Here is a 12,527-nt window from a genome sequence, read left to right as displayed (position 1 = left end):
ATAATAGAAAATGTTTTATTCTATGTGTCCTCCTTCTTTCTCAATAACTGCCTTCACACGCTTCCTGAAACTTGTGCAAGTGTTCCTCAAATATTGGGGTGACAACTTCTCCCATTCTTCTTTAATAGTATCTTCCAGACTTTCTGGTAATAGTTTTGCTCATAGTCATTCTCTTCTTTCCATTATAAACAGTCTTTATGGACACTCCAACTGTTTTTGAAATCTCCTTTGGTGTGACGAGTGCATTCAGCAAATCACACACTCTTTGACGTTTGCTTTCCTGATTACTCATATGGGCAAAAGTTTGTGAAAAAGTATGGATAATAGTGTTAGGTATGATTATGACATCAGTATATGTTTGGGTTCAAAACAACTGACGTAGTGTCTGCTGAGAAAAAAACAACTAAATGTTCAGTGTACATTTGGCTTCCCCACCCTGTGTATACTCTGTACATAGAAATATATACTCTGTATGTACAGAGTATGGGTCTGACCCGTCCATACTCTGGTTCTGTTCATGGGTCTGTTCTGGTTCTGGTTCTGTTCATGGGTCTGACCCGTCCACTCTCCTCATGGTTCTGGTGTTGGACTGTTTTCCTCTAAATGTTCTATTTTTTTTTTCAGGTGTTGGAACCAGGAATTACTACAGGAAGATGGGCTACGAACTGGAAGGACCATATATGGTCAAGGAGCTCTGAACCTGGACCTGACCCTGGACCTGGACCACTCTTTCATCTGCTGTAACGTCGAGCGCCTCCATCATCGTCCCAGTCTTTATGTTCCGTGTCGGCGCCGCTGCGTTGGTTTAATGTCGCTCCGTCAGTGTTTTAATGGAGCCCCGCCCCCTTCAGTTCTGCTGCTGATGCAGATGAAATGACAGGAAACGACTGGATTCCAGGAATAAAGTCATGAAGCGTTTACGGACCAGGACCAGAGGGAGGGGAGGGGAGGAGGGGGAGGGGCTGTAAATGATGATGACACACTAGCTGTGAGTGTGTAGGTGTGAGCAGAGGGCAGAGGTCACAGGTCAGTGGGCGGGGCATCAGAGGTGCATGTTCTCCAGGTTCTCATGTTGAGTTCTTACAGTTTTGTTCTTAAAGTTGAATTCATGATGAGGCTGATGTTTATGAAGGTCTGAACACTGGGACCGGTCCTGGTTCTGGACCTGGTCCTGGCCCAGCTCTGATCCCCCTCCAGACCAGACCTGTTCTCTCAGTGGACTTGAACGTGTGCCTGTTTCTTCTGTTTGTGTTTCTGTTCTGCTTTTTCATCCACAGCAGAGTTCAAAGCTCAGTCTGAGTTCATTAAAGGTGGAAGAGTTTTACAGCTGGGAGTTTATGCGTCAGAGTTCTGCCTGGAAACGGACCGGTCCGCTCTAAACGGACCGGTCAGAACCAACCTCAGAATCTGAATCTGTCAGTCATCCCAGGGGGCGGGCTTTGGGTCTGATTGAATAAGAAGAAAAAAGAGCAGGAATAAAAGGAAGAGGAGAAGAAAATAAAAAAATTCATCTGTGAATCTCCATCCATTCATCCTCTGAACCACTTTATCCTCCAGAGGGTTGTGGGGGCGGAGCCTATCCCAGCTACCGATGGGAAGGCGGGGTTTACCCTGGACGAGTCTGCAGTCCATAAAAGGACGACGATAAAAACAAACAAACAAACAAACAAACAAACACTGACACGTTCACACCTACAGGTGAGTTATATTCAACCATTAACCAATCAGAGCAGGTGTTTGGATGGTGGGAGGAGCCACACAGACAGGGAGAACATGGAAACTCCACCCACAAAGGTCCCACCCCCATTGACTGGTGTGGGAATCGAACCCACAACCTTCTGTTTGTGAGACACCAGTGTGTGTGTGTGTGTGTGTGTGTGTGTTTATATACATGTCGATGGTCAGAATACAAAACCTGCGATCTGAAAAATCACTTTTTTCAGGAAACAAAAAAAAACGTTTAGTTTTATTCCAGTCTGGTCTTTGTTCCAGATGTTAAAGCAGATTCTGCTGTTCTCAAACTCTGTCTATATTATGTGTTAATACATATATATATATATATATATATATATATATATATATATATATATATATATATACACACACACACACATATATACACGCACACACACAAACACACATACATACACACATTTATGCTCCCAAAGTTCAGTCCATTTAATGTGGAAACTTTGTTGCTGCTCATTAATAAACTCATTAGAGTCAGAGTTTAATGTCCACTCCAGATGAAGCAGACTGACGACCATTAACTGGACTGACACGACTGAATGTGTGTCTTTGTGTGTGTTTATATATATATATATATATATATATATATATATATATATATATATATATATATATATATATTAGTGCTGGGCAGTGATTAAAATTTTTAATCGTGTGGATTCCTGTGATTAATCACGATTAATCACATAATTATATTGGGGGGTTGCTGTCATCAACAGTGTGTATTTCCTTTCAGTATATTTCAGACTGCTGTACTCCGCTGATATAAAATAATTACACATGTCAGTGCTTCCAAACACCTGTGTCCCCCCCCCCACCATCTGAAGACATTTAAATGAAACTGTCCATGGAACAGACCGCTACTGTTCCACATGTTTATGTCCACACAGGTTTATTTACACTTGTGAGTGATTGACAGGAGTCTTAGTCCCACTAATCAGTACTAATACTAATAAGAACAATAATGTGTGTTGTTCAGCTGTTCAAAGTAAACAAAGGGGCCCTCTAGTGGTGGGAATAAGTGTCACTAACGTATGTTTTGTCCTTGTGGTGTTCCCGTAGTCAGTTCAGACATAAGAAGGAACTAACAGACACGTTTCTTTCACTCTGTTTGTATGGACAGGTAAATGTTTGTGAGTATTTTCTGTTCTGTTGTTGTTAGAATGAATAGTATCAAATATCTCTGATGTCTGGCTGGTGCCTGGGAGTCCTGGGGTGGGTGGGTGGGTGGGTAGGTGGGTGTGTGTGTGTGTGTGGGTGGATGGGTGGGTGGGTGTGTGTGTGTGTGTGGGTGGGTGGGTGTATGTGAGAGAGAGAGAGAATATGTGTGAGTGTGTGTGTGTGTGCACGCGTTTGTGTGTATGGGTGGGTGTGTGTGAACGAGTGCTCATGTGTGCATTAGAGTATGAATGAGGGATTGTGTGTGTGTGTGTGTGTGTGTGTGTGTGCTGGTGTGTGGGGGGGCTGATGGAGCAGGTGTGTGGGTGTGGATGTACATGTATGTTTGGTGAATGAGAGAGGGTGGTGGTGTGGTGGCGGTGGGGGAGGGGGACTGCAGGTGTGCCTGGGGGGTTGTGGCCCCTGTGGGGGGTGGGGGGCGTTGCGCCGCCCTCTGATGAATGATGTGTGCGCATGGGAATTGTGGTCGGGGGGGGTGCTGGGCTAGCCGCTCTCTTGCCCGCCACAGGTCGTGTTGGGACCAGGACAGACGTGTGTATGTGGGCATCGGGGGTGTGGCGGTTCCTGGCGGCTGGCGTTGCCGCCCTGGGCTGCGGTTGGTGCTGGGGCTGCGCTGGGGCTGCGCCCTGGGGGGACTCACAGCGGGGCTGCTCGCTGCTGGGGGGGGCACTCCGGATACGTGTGTCTGGTGTGTGCAGGTGGGTGGGAGGGGCTGTTTATGGGTGTGGGTACATGTGTGGGTATGTGTGTACATGCAGATGTGTACATGTGGGCGTGTATGTGGGTAGGTGGGTGTATGGGCATGGGTGGAGGTGTGTGTGTGTGTGTGTGTGTGAATGGTCGAACATGTGGGATGGGTGGTGTGTATGTCTGGGAGTCAGTGGGTGTGTGTGTGCATATGCTTGTGTGGGTGAGTGGGGGACTGGGGGGTGTGTGGGGTTTGGGCTTGGTGGGATGGGGGGGTGGTCCTCTGGGCCCCCAGGGCGCTTGGCTGTGGCATCGGGGTGCCCGCTGGCCTGCAGCGGGTGGCGGTCTGGGCCGGCCTGGCCGCCCGGTGTGCTGGGTGGGACCCCTGCCCGGGGAGACGGGTGGCTCCTGGGCTCGTGGGGCTCGGGGACCAGCGCCTCGCCTGCCCCTGGGTGGCTGGCCCCCGGGGGGGGGGGGGGTGGCTGTCGTCCCTGGCCTCCTGGGGCCTGTGCTCGGCCGCTGTGGGGCATCTGGGGGGGGCCTCCCTCGACCATCTTCAACAAAAAAAAAAAACAAAACAAAAAAACAACAAAAAAATATATATATATATGTATATATATCTATATCTGATGTGAACCTTTGTTACTGGATAAAAAGACGTAAATTTTAAATTAATCTGTAAATTCTTATCTTTAGCGTGTCTATGGATTTTCCCTTTCAAGTTAGCATCGAGCTAATCACATGGTAAATGAGTACAGGTTAGTTCAAAGGCTGGAATATTAAACACAACCAATGAATTTACATCAACTTTACATGAACCTGCAGAAAGAATTAGCAACCCATCTGCGAATGCTAGCATAAACGAATTAGCTTAAACATGTCAATAACACAGTGTAATAAACACATCCAAAATAACATCATGAACATGTTTGTAACGACACGTTTGCATGTGAAATTATTTCATAACACAACACAACAGAATGATTGACACATACAGGTGTTGAACTGCAGGACTTACACACAGTTTGGTTCAACATTATGGGGACAGTTTGCTCTTTTGTCCTCTCACACACCAGCACTGGTTCTAGTGTGTGTGGAGCGCCAAAATAAAAGCATGAGTCTGCGTTATTTAATGAATGCGTTAACGCGGTAATAAGGCGTTAACTGGCCCAGCCCTCATATAAATAATGTCCACCTTCATCAGAAGTGTGGCTGTTGGGTCTGTGGACACTGACAGATGAGCTGTAATAAACTCTGCACTGAGGACAGATCTGATCACACACAGGTCCACCTCTGTCCTAATGGGGGGGGGGTCTTTAATTTCCTGTTCAGGAGGGGCCGTCGTTAGTCACAGCTCTGCCTTTAAGTTCAACTGCAAACAGCGGAACGAAGAAAAGTTCTGCAGTCTGACAGGAGAATGGACACAACGGACAGAAACACACCAACACACAACCACTGAACACACAAAAGAAACAACCACTGAACACAAAAGAAACAACCACTGAACACACAAAAGAAACAACCACTGAACACAAAAGAAACTACCACTGAACACACAAAAGAAACAACCACTGAACACACAAAAGAAACAACCACTGAACACACAAAAGAAACAACCACTGAACACAAAAGAAACAACCACTGAACACAAAACAAACAACCACTGAACACAAAAGAAACAACCACTGAACACAAAAGAAACAACCACTGAACACACAAAAGAAACAACCACTGAACACAAAAGAAACAACCACTGAACACAAAAGAAACAACAACCACTGAACACACAAAAGAAACAACAACCACTGAACACACAAAAGAAACAACCACTGAACACAAAAGAAACAACCACTGAACACAAAAGAAACAACCACTGAACACAAAAGAAACAACCACTGAACACACAAAAGAAACAACCACTGAACACAAAAGAAACAACCACTGAACACACAAAAGAAACAACCACTGAACACAAAAGAAACAACCACTGAACACAAAAGAAACAACCACTGAACACAAAAGAAACAACCACTGAACACAAAAGAAACAACAACCACTGAACACAAAAGAAACAACCACTGAACACAAAAGAAACAACCACTGAACACAAAAGAAACAACCACTGAACACACAAAAGAAACAACCACTGAACACACAAAAGAAACAACAACCACTGAACACACAAGAAACAACAACCACTGAACACACAAAAGAAACAACCACTGAACACAAAAGAAACAACAACCACTGAACACAAAAGAAACAACAACCACTGAACACAAAAGAAACAACCACTGAACACAAAAGAAACAACCACTGAACACAAAAAAGAAACAACCACTGAACACAAAAGAAACAACAACCACTGAACACAAAAGAAACAACCACTGAACACACAAAAGAAACAACCACTGAACACAAAAGAAACAACCACTGAACACAAAAGAAACAACCACTGAACACAAAAGAAACAACAACCACTGAACACAAAAGAAACAACCACTGAACACACAAAAGAAACAACCACTGAACACAAAAGAAACAACCACTGAACACACAAAGAAACAACCACTGAACACAAAAGAAACAACCACTGAACACAAAAAAGAAACAACCACTGAACACAAAAGAAACAACAACCACTGAACACAAAAGAAACAACCACTGAACACACAAAAGAAACAACCACTGAACACACAAAAGAAACAACCACTGAACACAAAAGAAACAACCACTGAACACACAAAAGAAACAACCACTGAACACAAAAGAAACAACCACTGAACACACAAAAGAAACAACCACTGAACACAAAGAAACAACCACTGAACACAAAAAAGAAACAACCACTGAACACAAAAGAAACAACAACCACTGAACACAAAAGAAACAACCACTGAACACAAAAGAAACAACAACCACTGAACACACAAAAGAAACAACCACTGAACACAAAAGAAACAACAACCACTGAACACAAAAGAAACAACCACTGAACACAAAAGAAACAACCACTGAACACACAAAAGAAACAACCACTGAACACAAAAGAAACAACCACTGAACACAAAAGAAACAACAACCACTGAACACAAAAGAAACAACCACTGAACACAAAAGAAACAACAACCACTGAACACAAAAGAAACAACCACTGAACACACAAAAGAAACAACAACCACTGAACACAAAAGAAACAACAACCACTGAACACAAAAGAAACAACCACTGAACACAAAAGAAACAACCACTGAACACAAAAGAAACAACAACCACTGAACACAAAAGAAACAACAACCACTGAACACACAAAAGAAACAACCACTGAACACAAAAGAAACAACCACCACTGAACACAAAAGAAACAACCACTGAACACACAAAAGAAACAACAACCACTGAACACAAAAGAAACAACCACTGAACACACAAAAGAAACAACAACCACTGAACACAAAAGAAACAACAACCACTGAACACAAAAGAAACAACAACCACTGAACACAAAAGAAACAACCACTGAACACAAAAGAAACAACAACCACTGAACACAAAAGAAACAACAACCACTGAACACACAAAAGAAACAACAACCACTGAACACAAAAGAAACAACCACTGAAAAAAACAGAACATAAATGGATTAGTACAAACAGGCCATTAAGACCAAAAGATGAAAATTTTTTATTTCACTTAAAAACAGTTCTAAATCATTCCCAAGACATCAATAAGTCATTAGTGAGATATTTAAGTGTGTTTTAAGACACTTTTCAGGGGGGTCATCAGCCCAGCTTCAGTCCAGCTTCAGCTTTTCAAACTACTGCAGGTTCTTCTGGACCACATCAGGTTCCACATTCAGTCCAGTTTGGTCTGAAGGGGGTCAGAACCAGGACCATAAGGACAGAATAAACTAGAAATACAGACACATACAAGCGTTTAACTGTGTTTTATTTAAAAAAAAAAAAGAAAACAAAAAACATGAAATTCTGAAAATATTGACATTTTACAAAAAAGATGTGAATAACTTGAAAAAAAGACATTTAATTTGAAAAATGAGTGCAATATGAACAACATTCTGCCTGAACTCATCATTTAAACAGTGTTCCAGACATTTAAGACCAGACTAAATATGAGCATTTCAGTTTGAACTCAGAACAGTTGGTTTAATCTTTTCTAAATGAACCAAACATTTCAGAACAGACTAAATATGAGCATTTCAGTTTGAACTCAGAACAGTTGGTTTAATCTTCTCTAAATGAACCAAACATTTCAGAACAGACTAAATATGAACATTTCAGTTTGAACTCAGAACAGTTGGTTTAATCTTCTCTAAATGAACCAAACATTTCAGAACAGACTAAATATGAACATTTCAGTTTGAACTCAGAACAGTTGGTTTAATCTTTTCTAAATGAACCAAACATTTCAGAACAGACTAAATATGAACATTTCAGTTTGAACTCAGAACAGTTGGTTTAATGTTCTCTAAATGAACCAAACATTTCAGAACAGACTAAATATGAACATTTCAGTTTGAACTCAGAACAGTTGGTTTAATCTTCTCTAAATGAACCACACATTTTCAGAACAGACTAAATATGAGCATTTCAGTTTGAACTCAGAACAGCTGGTTTAATCTTCTCTAAATGAACCAAACATTTCAGAACAGACTAAATATGAACATTTCAGTTTGAACTCAGAGCAGTTGGTTTAATCTTCTCTAAATGAACCAAACATTTTCAGAACAGACTAAATATGAGCATTTCAGTTTGAACTCAGAACAGCTGGTTTAATCTTCTCTAAATGAACCAAACATTTCAGAACAGACTAAATATGAACATTTCAGTTTGAACTCAGAACAGTTGGTTTAATCTTCTCTAAATGAACCAAACATTTTCAGAACAGACTAAATATGAACATTTCAGTTTGAACTCAGAACAGTTGGTTTAATCTTCTCTAAATGAACCAAACATTTCAGAACAGACTAAATATGAACATTTCAGTTTGAACTCAGAACAGTTGGTTTAATCTTCTCTAAATGAACCAAACATTTCAGAACAGACTAAATATGAACATTTCAGTTTGAACTCAGAACAGTTGGTTTAATCTTCTCTAAATGAACCACACATTTTCAGAACAGACTAAATATGAACATTTCAGTTTGAACTCAGAACAGTTGGTTTAATCTTCTCTAAATGAACCAAACATTTTCAGAACAGACTAAATATGAGCATTTCAGTTTGAGCTCAGAACAGTTGGTTTAATCTTCTCTAAATGACCCAAACATTTCAGAACAGACTAAATATGAACATTTCAGTTTGAACTCAGAACAGTTGGTTTAATCTTCTCTAAATGAACCAAACATTTCCGAACAGACTAAATATGAACATTTCAGTTTGAACTCAGAACAGTTGGTTTAATCTTCTCTAAATGAACCAAACATTTCAGAACAGACTAAATATGAACATTTCAGTTTGAACTCAGAACAGTTGGTTTAATCTTCTCTAAATGAACCACACATTTTCAGAACAGACTAAATATGAGCATTTCAGTTTGAACTCAGAACAGTTGGTTTAATCTTCTCTAAATGAACCAAACATTTCAGAACAGACTAAATATGAGCATTTCAGTTTGAACTCAGAACAGTTGGTTTAATCTTCTCTAAATGAACCAAACATTTTCAGAACAGACTAAATATGAGCATTTCAGTTTGAACTCAGAACAGTTGGTTTAATCTTCTCTAAATGAACCAAACATTTCAGAACAGACTAAATATGAACATTTCAGTTTGAACTCAGAACAGTTGGTTTAATCTTCTCTAAATGAACCAAACATTTCAGAACAGACTAAATATGAACATTTCAGTTTGAACTCAGAACAGTTGGTTTAATCTTCTCTAAATGAACCAAACATTTTCAGAACAGACTAAATATGAGCATTTCAGTTTGAACTCAGAACAGTTGGTTTAATCTTCTCTAAATGAACCAAACATTTCAGAACAGACTAAATATGAACATTTCAGTTTGAACTCAGAACAGTTGGTTTAATCTTCTCTAAATGAACCAAACATTTCAGAACAGACTAAATATGAACATTTCAGTTTGAACTCAGAACAGTTGGTTTAATCTTCTCTAAATGAACCAAACATTTTCAGAACAGACTAAATATGAGCATTTCAGTTTGAGCTCAGAACAGTTGGTTTAATCTTCTCTAAATGACCCAAACATTTCAGAACAGACTAAATATGAACATTTCAGTTTGAACTCAGAACAGTTGGTTTAATCTTCTCTAAATGAACCAAACATTTCCGAACAGACTAAATATGAACATTTCAGTTTGAACTCAGAACAGTTGGTTTAATCTTCTCTAAATGAACCAAACATTTCAGAACAGACTAAATATGAACATTTCAGTTTGAACTCAGAACAGTTGGTTTAATCTTCTCTAAATGAACCACACATTTTCAGAACAGACTAAATATGAGCATTTCAGTTTGAACTCAGAACAGTTGGTTTAATCTTCTCTAAATGAACCACACATTTTCAGAACAGACTAAATATGAGCATTTCAGTTTGAACTCAGAACAGCTGGTTTAATCTTCTCTAAATGAACCAAACATTTCAGAACAGACTAAATATGAGCATTTCAGTTTGAACTCAGAACAGTTGGTTTAATCTTCTCTAAATGAACCAAACATTTCAGAACAGACTAAATATGAACATTTCAGTTTGAACTCAGAACAGTTGGTTTAATCTTCTCTAAATGAACCAAACATTTTCAGAACAGACTAAATATGAGCATTTCAGTTTGAACTCAGAACAGTTGGTTTAATCTTCTCTAAATGAACCAAACATTTCAGAACAGACTAAATATGAGCATTTCAGTTTGAACTCAGAACAGTTGGTTTAATCTTTTCTAAATGAACCAAACATTTCAGAACAGACTAAATATGAACATTTCAGTTTGAACTCAGAACAGTTGGTTTAATCTTCTCTAAATGAACCAAACATTTCAGAACAGACTAAATATGAACATTTCAGTTTGAACTCAGAACAGTTGGTTTAATCTTCTCTAAATGAACCAAACATTTTCAGAACAGACTAAATATGAACATTTCAGTTTGAACTCAGAACAGTTGGTTTAATCTTCTCTAAATGAACCACACATTTCAGAACAGACTAAATATGAACATTTCAGTTTGAACTCAGAACAGTTGGTTTAATCTTCTCTAAATGAACCAAACATTTCAGAACAGACTAAATATGAGCATTTCAGTTTGAACTCAGAACAGTTGGTTTAATCTTCTCTAAATGAACCAAACATTTCAGAACAGACTGAATATGAACATTTCAGTTTGAACTCAGAACAGTTGGTTTAATCTTCTCTAAATGAACCAAACATTTCAGAACAGACTAAATATGAACATTTCAGTTTGAACTCAGAACAGTTGGTTTAATCTTCTCTAAATGAACCACACATTTCAGAACAGACTAAATATGAGCATTTCAGTTTGAACTCAGAACAGTTGGTTTAATCTTCTCTAAATGAACCAAACATTTCAGAACAGACTAAATATGAGCATTTCAGTTTGAACTCAGAACAGTTGGTTTAATCTTCTCTAAATGAACCAAACATTTCAGAACAGACTGAATATGAACATTTCAGTTTGAACTCAGAACAGTTGGTTTAATCTTCTCTAAATGAACCAAACATTTCAGAACAGACTAAATATGAGCATTTCAGTTTGAACTCAGAACAGTTGGTTTAATCTTCTCTAAATGAACCAAACATTTCAGAACAGACTAAATATGAACATTTCAGTTTGAACTCAGAACAGTTGGTTTAATCTTCTCTAAATGAACCAAACATTTCAGAACAGACTAAATATGAACATTTCAGTTTGAACTCAGAACAGTTGGTTTAATCTTCTCTAAATGAACCACACATTTCAGAACAGACTGAATATGAACATTTCAGTTTGAACTCAGAACAGTTGGTTTAATCTTCTCTAAATGAACCACACATTTTCAGAACAGACTAAATATGAGCATTTCAGTTTGAACTCAGAACAGTTGGTTTAATCTTCTCTAAATGAACCACACATTTTCAGAACAGACTAAATATGAGCATTTCAGTTTGAACTCAGAACAGCTGGTTTAATCTTCTCTAAATGAACCAAACATTTCAGAACAGACTAAATATGAGCATTTCAGTTTGAACTCAGAACAGTTGGTTTAATCTTCTCTAAATGAACCAAACATTTCAGAACAGACTAAATATGAACATTTCAGTTTGAACTCAGAACAGTTGGTTTAATCTTCTCTAAATGAACCAAACATTTCAGAACAGACTAAATATGAACATTTCAGTTTGAACTCAGAACAGTTGGTTTAATCTTCTCTAAATGACCCAAACATTTCAGAACAGACTGAATATGAACATTTCAGTTTGAACTCAGAACAGTTGGTTTAATCTTCTCTAAATGAACCAAACATTTCAGAACAGACTGAATATGAACATTTCAGTTTGAACTCAGAACAGTTGGTTTAATCTTCTCTAAATGAACCACACATTTCAGAACAGACTAAATATGAACATTTCAGTTTGAACTCAGAACAGTTGGTTTAATCTTCTCTAAATGAACCAAACATTTCAGAACAGACTAAATATGAACATTTCAGTTTGAACTCAGAACAGTTGGTTTAATCTTCTCTAAATGAACCAAACATTTCAGAACAGACTAAATATGAACATTTCAGTTTGAACTCAGAACAGTTGGTTTAATCTTCTCTAAATGAACCAAACATTTCAGAACAGACTAAATATGAGCATTTCAGTTTGAACTCAGAACAGTTGGTTTAATCTTCTCTAAATGAACCACACATTTCAGAACAGACTAAATATGAACATTT

At 38.7% G+C, this 12,527-nt stretch overlaps 1 protein-coding gene across 1 annotated transcript in view; it reads left to right on the top strand.

The window, feature by feature from the left end:
• Window positions 1-1,326, top strand: part of elp3 (elongator acetyltransferase complex subunit 3) — a 49,325-nt gene extending 47,999 nt beyond the window's left edge. The window contains exon 15 of the mRNA XM_030129390.1: window positions 625-1,326. Coding sequence (XP_029985250.1) covers window positions 625-698 — 74 coding nt within the window. The 3' untranslated portion in view covers window positions 699-1,326. The remainder of the gene's footprint in view (window positions 1-624) is intronic.
• Window positions 1,327-12,527: the final 11,201 nt, after the last annotated feature.

This window comes from Sphaeramia orbicularis, unplaced genomic scaffold (assembly GCF_902148855.1).
Source record: "Sphaeramia orbicularis unplaced genomic scaffold, fSphaOr1.1, whole genome shotgun sequence".
Taxonomy (NCBI): Eukaryota; Metazoa; Chordata; class Actinopteri; order Kurtiformes; family Apogonidae; genus Sphaeramia; species Sphaeramia orbicularis.
Note: the sequence above shows the minus strand (reverse complement) of the source record. Positions and strands in the feature narration are given on the sequence as shown.